Consider the following 13338-nt stretch of genomic DNA (forward strand, 5'->3'; position numbering starts at 1 on the left):
TGTCCAGGGCTTTCTCTTGGGGTTCCTCTTTGGTCTCCCTACCTTGCTTCCTAGATGGTACCATACAGCCTACTAGCTTAAAAAAGTTACTTAAAAATGGAAAAGAAAAAAAAAAAAGTCCTGACTGGGTGGCTCAGTTAGTTGGAGCATTGCCCCATATCCAAAAGGTAGCTGGTTTGATTTCTGGTCAGGGCACATACATAGGTTGCAGGTTTAATCCCAGGTAGGGGCATGTACAAGAGGCAACTGATCAAGGTTCTCTTCTCTTTTCTTTCGTTCTTTCTCTCTTTCTCTCTTTCTCTCTTTCTCTCTTTCTCTCTTTCTCTCTTTCTTTCTTTCTTTCTTTCTTTTCTTTCCTTCCTTCCTTCCTTCCTTCCTTCCTTCCTTCCTTCCTTCCTTCCCTCCTTCCTTTCTTCCTTCCTCTCTCTCTCTCTCTCTCTCTCTCTTCCCCACTCCCCCTTCTTCTGTCTCTAAAGTCAATAAAAAATATCCTCAGATGAGGATAACAAAAGAGATTTTTAAAAAGATTGCATTTATAAGCCCATGACTTCCCAATTTTTATATCCATCCTTAATATCTCCCCTGAGCTCCAGACTCACCTATTCACCTGCCTCCTAAAGATCTCCACTTGGATATTTAAAGGGCATGTCAACTTGAACAGTCCTACAGAATTCTTGCTTCTCTCCAAATCCCCACCTCCCTCCAACCCAAATCTTCCCAGCCTCAAAATATAGCAGCATAATCCACCACGGTGCTCAAGCCAAAAGGAGTCATCACTGAGTCCCTCCTTTCATCACGTGACACTCAGCCATGTCATGTCTAACTTCTCATTTCTCCAACTTACTTAGGTTCATGCCACCACTGATGGTTCTCACCCAGGCTACTGTGGTAGTTTCTGACAAGGCCTCCATGCTCCCTCTCCTGCCCCCATGAGAATATTCTCATACAGTCTACTCTCCAAGAAAGCATTATAGTCCATATCTCATCATATGATTTCCTTTTCACGATCCACCAGTGGCTTTTCATCTCAATCTAATTAGATGTACACTTCCTTCCACAGTCTTCAATGATCAACTATCCCCCTTATTACCTCTCTACCTATCTATGTTCTTTTTTCCTCAAACACACCAAGCTCATTCCCATCAAAGGCCCATTATACATTTCCTACAGATTCCCATGTGGCTGCCTCTACCTCCGCATTCGAGCTCAGTCCAACTCACCTCCTCAGGGATGCTCTCCACTTACATTGAAGCTTTGCAGATGTTTACATCCTCAAATATATTGAACCTCTAGGAATCTACCCTAAGTAAATCATCAAAGCAATGGCCAAATACTTTTATACAGTAATAATCACCATGGCACAATATGTAGTAGCAAAAATTGGAAACAACCTCAGAATCCATAGCTTACACATGGCCTCCTACCCCAGTCCTTACTTATGCCATCATTTTGTTTTGATTCTTCAGAGCACAGAATAGATGCCTAATTTTATCGAATTGATAAATGAATGTTAGGGCAAAAGTTCTTTTTAAAACATACACACACTCATTCTGTGTCTGTGTGTAGATACAAAGACTTGAAGACAACTGGGTTGGGTATACCCCATCTGTCCCTCCAAGTCCACTCTTCATGCCTGGGGAAGCCTAACCCCTTGGGCTATGTCAAAGGCTTCCTTGCTTCTGTTTTCTGGTTGGGTCTGGTAATTGGGGAGCATGGCAAGAAGACGAGAGACAGCTGGAAGAAGCCACTGCTCCTGTTAGGCAGCCCTTTCTCTACAGACCCTCCTTAGGATACAGTAGGTTCCCCTTCCCATGGCCCCTTCAAATTGGGGTGTGGTAATAGCTACTTAGTCTTGCTAGCCCCAGAGAACTGCATCATTCTATGTTGGTTCAGGTAAACCGGTAGTTTGCAAAGTGGCCCCCAAGACTCTTTCGGGATATTCAGGAGGTCAAAACTATTTTTATAATAGCACTAAGATGTTATTTGCCCTTTCACTCTGTTGATATTTGTATTGATGGTGCAAAAGCAATGGTGGGGAAAACCACTAACACTTTAACCCAAGTAGTTTAGTGGCACCAAACTGTACTAGTAATCACCTTATTCCCTATTTCATATGCACGGGGGGAGGGGGCATCAAAGCAAAGAAGATATACAGACAGCAGATGAGCATATGCAAAGACGCTCCACTTCATATGTCATCAAGGAAATGCAAATTAAAACAACAGTGAGATATAGCTACACACCCATTACAATAACCAAAATACAGAACCCGACAGCACCAAATGCTGGTGAGGATGTGGAGCAACAGGCACTCTCATCCATTGCTGGTGGGAGTGCAAAACGGTACAGCCACTTTGGAAACCAGTTTGGTGGTTTCTTATAAAACTAAACATACTTTTACCATACGACCCAACAATCACATTCCTTGGTATTTACTAAAAGTGATGGGAAACCTATGTCCACACAAAAACCTGCAACCAGATGCTTATAGCAGCTTTATTCAAAATTGCCAAAATTATGAACAATTTGCTTCTTAGTAGCAACCATGATATCCTTCAGCGAATGGATAAACGGTGATACATTCAGACAATGGAATGTTATTTAGCACTAAAAAAAAAAACCCATGAGCTATAAAGTCATGAAAAGACATGGAAAAACCTAAGTGCATATGACTAAGTGAGAGAGGCCAATTTGAAAAGGTTACACACTGTGTGATTCTAACTACATGACAGTCTGGAAAAGGCAAAACTATGGCGACAGTAAAAAGATCAGTCGTTGCCAGGAGTTGGGGGGGGGGGGGCGACTAGGCAGAGCACAGAGGATTTTTAGGGCAGTGGAAATACTCTGATACACTGTATAATACCGTAATGATGGGTACCAGTCATTACACATTTGTCCAAACCCATAGACTGTACAACACCAAGAGTGAACTCTAATTAAACTATGGACTTTCGGGGATTATGATGTGTTAATCAATTGTAACAAATGTACCACACTGGTTGTACATGTGAATAATGGGGAAGGCTATGCATGTGTGGGGTCAGGGGGTAGGTATATGGGAAATCCCTGTATCTGCCTCTCAATTTTGCTGTGAACCTAAAACTGCTCTAAAAAATAAAGTCTTCATAAAAATATAAAATACATACACGATAACCAGAAAAAAAATCAATACCAGTTCCACTTTAAAATGTCCTTGATGAAGCAATAAAACATACTAATTTTATTAAGTCTCAACCCTTGCGGACATGTCTTTTAAATACTCTGTGACAAAGTAAGAAGTTCAAGTGAAGTGTGATCATTCTCTCCATCTGCATGTTGAGCGAGTAAGCTGCGTCTAAGCCACCCCTCCTCTCACTAAACACTGTTTCTACGTAAAGCGTGGCTAGCAAACAATGGTTGCAGGTCTTCTTCTGTAAAGTGAACAGAGGGCCACTCACAACTGATACTGTTTGTTGCCAATGACAGAGTTTGAGTTTTCCGGGTAAAATTAGAATTTTGGAAAACCTGTATCACCATCATGAGCTTACAATTTCCCAGGACTTGAAGACTTTTCTGGTGAGATTGGTGTTGAAATTATAGTTTTTTAAATATTGCATAATGAAACGCGTCAACATGTAGAAGATCTGCACAAGTCCGTGAACTAATATTTTCTCCCCACCCAGCTTTACTGAGATATAATTGGCATAGAACACTGAAAGTTTAAGGTGTACAAGGTGTACTTGATACACATTTATTGTGAAAAGGTTGCCACAGTGAGATTAGTTAACACCTCCATTACCTGCATGTGTGTGGTGAGAGCACTTAGGATCTATTCTCCTGGTAACTTTCAAGTATATAATGCAGCACTGTTAACAACCGCGGCCATATAGTGCAGTACTGTTAGCAACCGTCGCCATGCTGTTCGTTAGGTCCCGAGAACTTACTCATAATGGAAGTGGGCACCCTTTGACTAACATCTCCCTACTTCCCTCACCCCACCACCAGCGCCTAGCAACCACCATTCTACTCTGTTTCTGTGAGTTTGGGTTTTTTAGGTTCCATGAATAAGTGAAATCATACCGTACTTTCTTTTCTCTGACTTATTTCACTTAGCAAAATGCCCTCAAGGTTCATCCATGTTGTCACAAATGACATGGGATTTCCTTCTTTTTTTATGGCTGAATAATATTCATATAGATGATATAGATATAGATCACATTTTTTATCCATTCATCCATTGATAGACGTTTGCATCTTGGTTGAATAATGTTGCAGTGAACATTGGGGTAGTGATTTCATTTCCTTTGTATAAATATCCAGAAGTATATACTATATTGCTGAGTCGTATGACAGTTCTATTTTTTTATTTTTAAAAGAACCTCCTGCCGGGGCCGGTTTGGCTCAGTGGATAGAGCGTCGGCCTGCGGACTGAGGGGTCCCGGGTTCGATTCCGGTCAAGGGCATGTACCTGGGTTGCGGGCACATCCCCAGTGGGAGATGTGCGGGAGGCGGCTGATCGATGTTTCTCTCTCATCGATGTTTCTGGCTCTCTATCTCTCTCCCTTCCTCTCTGTGAAAAATCAATGGAATATATTTAAGAATAAATAAATAAATAAATAAATAAATAAATAAACGAACCTCCTGTTTTCCGTAGTGGCTGTGCCAATTTATAGTCCAATCAACAGTGCACAGGGTTCCCTTTTTCCACATCCTCACCAATATTTATCATCCTTTATCTTTTTTATGATAGCCACTCTCACAGTGTGAGGTGATATCTCATTACAGTTTTGATTTTAATTTCCCTGATATTAGTGATGGTGAGCATCTTTTCATGTACTGTTGGCCATTTATATATCTTATTGGAAAAAAAAGTCTATTCGGGTCCTCTGTCCATTTTTAATTGGATCTATAAAAATTGCTTATATGTTGTGGATATTAACTCCTTATCTGATATATGGATTTGTTTACCTTTGTTCTTGTTGCTCATACTTTTGGTATCATTTATTAAAAAAAAAGTGAACCAATATTCTCTAACATACCAAAACATTATGTTGTTTTTAAAAAAAAAAAAAAAAAGTAAGCATGGGTAAAAGAGCCATTCAAATGCAAGAAAAACCAATGAATTTTAATGTAACAATAGAAAAGTTTAAAATTGAGATGGTGTAAAATTCCACATCGCCATTAAACTTCAAGAAACTACCACCTGTTGAGTTTGATTTTGGTGTCAAAGAATATCCACAATTACCTACAAAGGCAATTAAAATACTTCCTCTCTTTTCCAACTATGCATCTACATGAGATAAGATTTTCTGCATTTACTTCAACCAAACTAACATATCACAACATACTGAAAGCAGAAGCAGATAAACGAATCCAGCTGTATTCTTTTAAACCAGACCTTAAAAAGATTTGCAAAAATATAAAACAAGCCCTGGCCTGTTTGGCTCAGTGGATAGAACATCAGCCTGAGGACTGAAGGGTCCCAGGTTCAATTCTGGCCAAGGGCACATACCTGGGTTGTGGGCTTGATCCCCAGTGGGGGGTGTGTAGGAGGCAGCTGATCAATGGTTCTCTCTCATCATTGATGTTTCTATCTCTCTCTCTCCCTCTTCCTTCCTCTCTGAAATCAATAAAGGAATATGTTTAAAATATATATATAAAACAAGATTACTCTCCTCACTATTTAAAAAAAAATCATTATTTAGGTGAACATGTGGTGGCTTTAGAACAAGTTCACACATTCTCCTCCCTTCAAGAAGTGGAGACTAACTCCCTTCCCCCAAGCCTGTGCTGGACTTACTGAATCATTTCTACTGAATAACGTATGGCAGAGATGATGATATATGACTTCCAAGGCTAGGTCACAAAAGGAACTGTGGTTTCCTCCTTGTTCATGAGTGGAGACGGCTCATGCTGCAGGAAGCCAGCTGCCATGTTGAGAGGATGCTCAAGCAGCCCTATGGAGAGGCTCACCAGGCAAGCAACTGAGGCCTCCTGCCAAGAGCCATGTGAATGAGCCATCTTGGAAGCAGTTCTTTCAGTCCCAGCTCAACCTTGAGGAGATCACAACCTATTAGAGATACTGAGATAGAACCATCCGGCAAAGCCACTCCTGGAGTCTTGATCTACAGAAACTGTGTGAGATATGTTTATTGTTTTAACCCTACCAGACCGCTGTACCGATTTTTCGGTCATTTCCACACAAAGGTGGAATATTGGCGCTAGATGAAAGGTAGATGAAAGGTAGACCTATTTTCTGCAATGTCTCCAAGTTCCATCTTATTCTAACCACTTTTTTGCATGTAACTAACATTTTTCTATATCATGTTGGTTTTTTCTCTTTAATGCTCAGGAGCCCAGGTATAGGGGACAGTTAGGTTCAGGGCCTCAGGTCTGGTAGGATTAAGTCAGTAAACATTAAGCTTATCTGCTATGCAGCAACAAATAAATAGTACAACAGATAATGGATTTTATGTTGTTTTCATATTTATTTTATTTCCTCAGTTTTAATTTCTAATAAGGTAAATATCAATAGATAGAAACCAATTAAACAAAGGTTCTTATGGATTCTGTTTTCAAGAATATAAAGGGAGCCCCTAGATGATGTGGCTCAGTTGGTTAAGCATCTGTCCCACGTACCAAGAGGTCGCAGGTTCGATTCCCCATCAGGGCACATGCCCTGGTTATGGGCTCAATCCCCGGTAGAGGGTGTGCAGGAGGCGGCTGATTGATGTTTCTCTCTCATGGATGTTTCTCTCTCTCTCCCTCTCCTTCTCTCTCTCTCTCTAAAATCATTAAAAACATGCTTTAAAAAAGATATAAAGGAACCCTGAGACCAAAAAAAAATGAGGACTATTGCCCTAAATTCTGCAAATTTCCTCTTTATTAAATATCCCTCAAATTACCCCATGGGAAAGCACCAATTGTTTCCTATCAGGACCCTGACTGATATAACACCAAAATATTATTGGTAATAGTTGCTGTTCCATGTGAGGTATGCGTTATTTTATTTTCTTTTTAATGTTTTTTTCTTCACTTTTAAAATTTTCTCAACAATAATTCATTATTTTTGTAATTAGGAGAAAAGAAACTTCCCTTCTAAAGCCATCCAAAGTGAAAGTCAGAGCTGTGCTTCTTTTAGACAAGTCAATGGTTTCAGGGTACCCTGCACACCCAGCTGTCCACAATGCACCCAGGGGTGGGGGAGAGGTTTGCAGGGGCAAGGTGGGGCAGGAGTGGGGGTGGATGAGGTTCTCAACCAGAATAGCTCTTTCCCCTGTTTTACATATTGGGTTTCTGCATAATATTTTATGTAAAGAAAAGTTTCCACTGCGTAAAAAAAAAGTTTGAAAACTTTTACCATGAGAATAACAGTTGAAGGGCTAAATTTAGGCTATAGAATAATCGCTAAAACTTTTGAGTTTGAATAGAATTTCCATAAAGAAAACCCTACAGATTCTGAGAGAACAGAAGCCCTGACACGTTAACAAATGTTCAATCTTTTCAAGGCAGGCTGGACCCATGCAGCTGTGGGAAGAAGTTTCAGTGAGGGATGAAGAGCCTACCCAGGGACCCCCAATGCAAAGGGCCCGAGGGCAGCAGGAACACCAGGGTTCATAAGGCCCAAAGAGACACATATCAGAACCTCAAGTGAGTGGCTCTCTTGTTTTCTAGGGAAAACCAAATGCAGGAGGTGCCGGGACCACCTGGTTGTTAGAAGCATGGGCAACTGATCTGCCTTCAGAGACAACGGATCCGCCTTCAAGTCCTGGGTCTGACATGTGTAAAACCTGTGAGGTCTTAGCAAGGACCATCACCTCTCAGATGAGGAGCTGTAAAACGGGGTTTGAGAATGTAAAAGGATGCAGCCAGTCTGGAAAACAGTCTGGCAGGTATTTTAAAAAGGTAAATATAAATTTACCATATGATCCAGCAAAGCCATTCCTAGGTAACTCCCCAGAGACATGAAAACATATGTCCACACAAAGACTTGCACATAAATATCCTTAGCAGCATCATTCATCAAATGGAAATCATCTCAATGTTCATCAATTGGTGAGTGGATAAGTAAAATGTGGTCTCTCCATACCCTGGGATACTATCTATAATAATAAAGGTGTAATATGCTAATTAGACCGGACCACCTTCCGAACGAAGCCTGAGCTGTGAGGGAAGCCTGGTTCCTGGTGCCAGAGGGAAGCCAGAGCCGGCCGCCAGGGGAAGGAAGGCCTACTCTTGCCTCTTGCATGAATTTCGTGCATGGGGCCTCTAGTAGGACAATAAAAAGGAATGACATCCTGATATATACCACACCCTGGGTGTACCTTGAAAACATTATTCTAAATGAAGAAGTCATCATGAAAGATCACATATCACATGAGTCCATGTAATGAAATGTCCAGAAAAGCAAGATGGAAGCAGAGAATAGATCAGTGGTTGCCTAGGGCTGGGGGTGGGGTGGGAACCAAGAGTGACTACAGAAGAGCACAAATTTCCTTTGGGGGTGATGAAATGTTCTAAGACTGGGTTGTGGTGATGGATGTACAACTCTTTAAATTTACTGAAAATTATTTTTATGATATGTAAATTAGACCCCAATAAAGCTGTTTTTAAAAAATGGGCAATGGGAACAGGAGGGTGGGGCTCAGGCAGGTCTGAGGCCAAGAAGGGTCCCTGGTGCCCGGACATTAGCCTAAGACAAGCAGTGTTGGAGAAGGAAACCTGGTGACTTCCCCAGCGCTGCCTCCCTCTGGAACGCCTCCCATTGCCCTGGCAGGTGGAGGAGGTTGACTCAGCCACAGCTGTGAGCTCAGGGGAGCGGGGGAGCTGCCATCCATCCTGCTGTGAGCTAACGCCCCAGCAGCCTCCCCAACACCAGCCCCCACCCCTCCTGCACACAGAAGCCATCCTGGCCAGCTGGGAGCAGCGGGTCTGGCGTGCTGGCAGGAAACAGCATAACTGGGAGAGATTGCCTGCTGATGGATGGCAGCTCCATATCCCTCCTCCAAGACCCAGCCACCTGTGGCCCCCCCGGGCACCTCGCACCACCCCCACAGCCTGCCCCAGTGCACAGTGCTCTGGGCCCCCACACTTACCTGGCTATCCCCAGAGCCAAGAGACCGGCCTATGGGGCCTGGCACTTTTCTTTCAAATTTAATACATGTACCCTTGGATCCATCTCCTCGATTTTTCCACACGTATCCCAGATAAACATTTGCATGTGTGCACAAAACGTTCACTTCAGCAAAACCAAAACCACTGAAAATCTTACATCAATAAGGAACCAGTTTAAAAATCCTGGTGAATCCATACTATGGAATAACAGCAGTTAAAAAGAACAACACAGATTATTCCCCTGTAGTTTTACTGGCATGAAAACACCTCCAAGATATATTGTTGGGTGAAGAAAAGGAAATTGTGGAATAATGTATCCAGGATATCCTCACTTACACAAAAATAAAGACAAAAAAATCCCAACTAGCTCCTACTACTCCAAGCCCACAGATACACAGGTAAACGGGGGAAATGCCTGGTAGGAAACACCAAACACCAGTATTAATTTCAGAAGGGAGGGAGGGAGGGAGAGAGAGAGACATTTTACTCTGCATACTTCTGTGTTTAATTTTTTACAAGAAGAATGTTTGTGTATGTTCGGGTCCTTTAAAAACATTAGTCTTGTAAAAAACAAACTAACAAATGGAAAAAGTGTTTTGAGATGGTCACCGCATTGGTGCAGGGTTAGGGTCACTTTTCAAAGAGCTGTCAATCAAGGATCTTGTCTAGTTCTTGCCACTCCCCCTTGAGGGCCAGGCTCAAACCCCCGTTTTGCAGATTAAGAAACTGGACCCAGAGGTGAAGCCAGCTGCTCAAGGTCACACCAGGGCTGAGGGGCCCTGGTGCTCTTTCTAACCAGAGCACCAGGGGTGGGGGGTGGGCAGCAGGCGGGAGGGGGGGTGGCGGGGGGGGCGGTGCCAACCTTCTGAAGCAGCACAGCCAGCTCACAGAGCCTCTGCAAAGGGAGGGGGAAATGGGACTTTGTCAGGGAAGAAGGGAGTAAAAGATGAAAGAGGAGCTGATGAACTATCGCCCACAGCAAAAATTAGACATCATGATGTGCCTCCCACTGAGTGGGATGGGCCTGCCGCGTCAGCCAGCAAATGGCACGTGGGAAGGAGCCTGGAGGGGTCGTGTCCCCTGAGCCTGGGATTTCAGGCTTCTGAGGGGGCTGCTCAGCGCAGGCTCTGGGCTCAATGCTTCCAGGAATGCCTCTCTGCTTATTCCCCAGGGCGCTCTGTAACAGGGCACAAACGGAATTGTGCTTTGCACAGGCATAAAACCCAACACCTTCTAGCACAGTAAATGTCACCACGTCTCAGTTATTTCGTTGATTGCTTGAGCACCAAGCGTCTGGGTGTACAGAGGCAGGAGCCCAGAGGGACCCAGGAAACATGGCTGGGCCCCTTGTGGGACAGTCAGAAAGGATTTGTATCCAAAGAGGGACCAGAGGCTGCTGAGGGTGAACACAGGACACAAGTATAAATCTCAGATGCACAATGAGCAGGCGTGACCCCTCAGAGCATGCTCAGAGAGCACACTGGCTAAATCATGGATCCTCCATTCATCCTTATAGCAGGAAGCAAACCTACAAGGCCATGAGGCCAGTGGCAACAGCTTGAATCCTGGGGGTTCTGATCCTGGTCTGCCACCTTGGTCAAGGTTCTGAACTTCTCTGGGTCTCAGTTTCCCTATCTGTAAAATGGGTGTTTTATACTTGCCTCTTAGGTATTGTGATATCTGGGTCATGGGACACATAATAATATAATTAAATAAAAATATAACAACTACAGAGTACCCATAAAATGTGGAAACAGATTATATGAGTGTGTATAAGTGTTTATATTTATTTACTCATTCACTTTGTAAAGTGAAAATGGCCTAACAACATTGTGTATATTCTTCTGTTTCCAGACTTTATGAACATAACTATGATTATTTTATACACATATGAATATATTATAATTTATATTATTTATAATTACAACATAATGTTTATATTATATACTACTTTATATTATGCAACCACTGTATTATTTTATTTATTATATTATTACTCTATTTTATCTTGTTATATAAGTATATATGTCTACAATGAAATGTCAAAAAATTCACAGGCATTAATGTTCACAGCAAGTCCTTGAGGTAGATGCAATTATTATCCCCATTTTACAGAGATGGAAATTGAGGTACTGGAAGCGAACTGACTAGGGTCTACCTGTAGGGTCACTGAGGGAATGCTTGATTGACAAAGTCAGTTTTAGACCCCTACAGTCTAACTTCAGAGCCTATGCGATTAACCACCCCTACACCATCTACATCTGCAGCAAACGCTAAATGAAAGGGACCTGCATACCGAGCTCCCACTCGTGGCCAGGCACAGAGGAGGCACCTAAGAAACGCAAGATCCTATGAGCACTGAGCTCTTGGAGGAGAGAACCGACCCAACCTGTTCACCAAATACCTAGAAAGATAATGTGCAAGAAGTAGGCTGTCAGTAAATCTTTCTGGCAAGAAAGGAAAATGATGATGTTCATTAGCAACGGCTGGGATTTTTGTTTCCCCTCAAAAAAGTCTAAGATGAACTTGAAGCCTTCCTAAGATGTGTGAGGTCAGGACACACCCCGCCCCCCCTCAGCCCAGGCCTCTACAGCACAGAATCTGGGGGAGTGGGAGGGGGCCAACCCTGAGCAGAGGCAGGAAGGCCCAGGCGCCGCCAGCGACCACGGATCAGAGTGGCCTACCTTCCTCGGCGTCGTTCCTCAGAGAGGCCTCCAGCAGGGCCACGCTGGCATCGAAGGTCACCTTCTTCCTCCGGCCACCCGTGCTGCGCTTCCGCTCATGCTTGCGCTTGCGGTGCTGCAGGTCCTGCTCATACTGCGCCCACTTCTTCAGCTGCTGCGCCCGGCGCTTCTGGGCGGCCCGCAGCCGCTCCAGCGTGGGCACCTTCTCCAGCAGCTGCAGCTCCGTCAGCAGGTCCACGTGGCTGGCCATGGCCTCCGCGCCTCCCACGCCGGCTCGGGGCTAGCACGGTGCGCCCGCGGCCCGGGGAGCGCGCGGGCTCTGGCGGGGCTGGGGCCTCATGGTGGGGCCTGTAGTGGGGAGACAGACAGGTGGATATGCTTGTCAGGCTCAGAACTCGGATCTGGTTATGCCACCCCGTCCGTGTTCAAAACACTTTTCCCCTTATTTTATTGGGGTTATTTTTCTTCTTGTTTTTTATTCAGATAGAATTTCCCTGTAAATTGTGTAAATTTAAAGTGTTGATTTGATACACTCATATACTGCTATGCGATTTCCATTGTAGTGTCATATTAGGGACCACCTCCATCACCTCATGCCATTTATTGTGGCTATACTGTGATAACACACACAGTTGTTAACATTGTTATAACATAGGATTTATTGTTAATTTTAAAGGAATTAATACTATATTTTTAATTTCTCAGCACTAATTTGTAATATGCTAAATATTGACAGATATAATCCAGAGAAACAAAGGCTCTCTGGGAGTCTTAATTTTAAAAGTATAAAGTTTGATAACTGTTGAACTACTGAGACCTAGAAAATCTTATTTGAAGTATTCCTCTTGGATTGCTCTTAAAAACAACAACAACAATAACAACCAAAAAAACTTTTTAAAGTCACACCTCTTGGAGCTCTTTGATTCCTGGACAATGTGAGGTCAACAATATTCCACAGAGTCGGGAGCCCACTGGTTTCTGTCTTCAGACCCATGGGCTCTCAGATAATGAGGGAAAGGGTCTTGGAACAACTCGAACCTCTCTAAGCCTGTCTTCCCTCCTATAAAATGTACCTGCCTCCCAGAATTTAAAGGCTGTTCGGGGAATAAAAAAAAGTTGACCAAAATGTTATATACCTAGTATAGCAGCAAAGAGAAAGGCGCTTGGAGGAAGAAAGCAGGGACATGTAAACGCAGTGTGTCTGGGAACCCACAGGCAAGGCTAGTGGAGAACTGGGGATTGAGAGGCAACAGGGAAAGACTGGCACGTGTCTACGATTGCACAATGTGGAAATGTCCATTGTCACAAAGGGGATCAGGATGGCCCTGTGCTTTAGGAAGTAATTGTTATCTCCTGGTTTCCCTGCTTCGTTCCCACGGGGTCCTGCCTGTCTTCAAGAGGCTGAAGACCAGGGTTCAGCCTTAGCCTGGACCCTCGTGTGCTCAGGTTGGGTCAGAATGTTCAGGTCTCTCCCAGCTCTGAGACTGGAGGCTGGACGGGCAGAAGGGGAAGGGGCTGGCTGGGCAATACTCCCAGGGCAAAGGTCCAGTGAATCTGAGTA

General features: G+C 43.6%; 1 protein-coding gene across 1 annotated transcript in view; it reads right to left on the bottom strand.

The window, feature by feature from the left end:
* The window catches only part of PPP1R16B (protein phosphatase 1 regulatory subunit 16B), a 96349-nt gene that overhangs the window by 56320 nt on the left and 26691 nt on the right, over positions 1-13338 (bottom strand). Inside the window, exon 2 of the mRNA XM_081097800.1 lies at positions 11778-12125. Coding sequence (XP_080953926.1) covers positions 11778-12027 — 250 coding nt within the window. The 5' untranslated portion in view covers positions 12028-12125. The remainder of the gene's footprint in view (positions 1-11777; positions 12126-13338) is intronic.

Source organism: Myotis nattereri (genome assembly GCF_964212035.1).
Source record: "Myotis nattereri genome assembly, chromosome: 8".
Taxonomy (NCBI): Eukaryota; Metazoa; Chordata; class Mammalia; order Chiroptera; family Vespertilionidae; genus Myotis; species Myotis nattereri.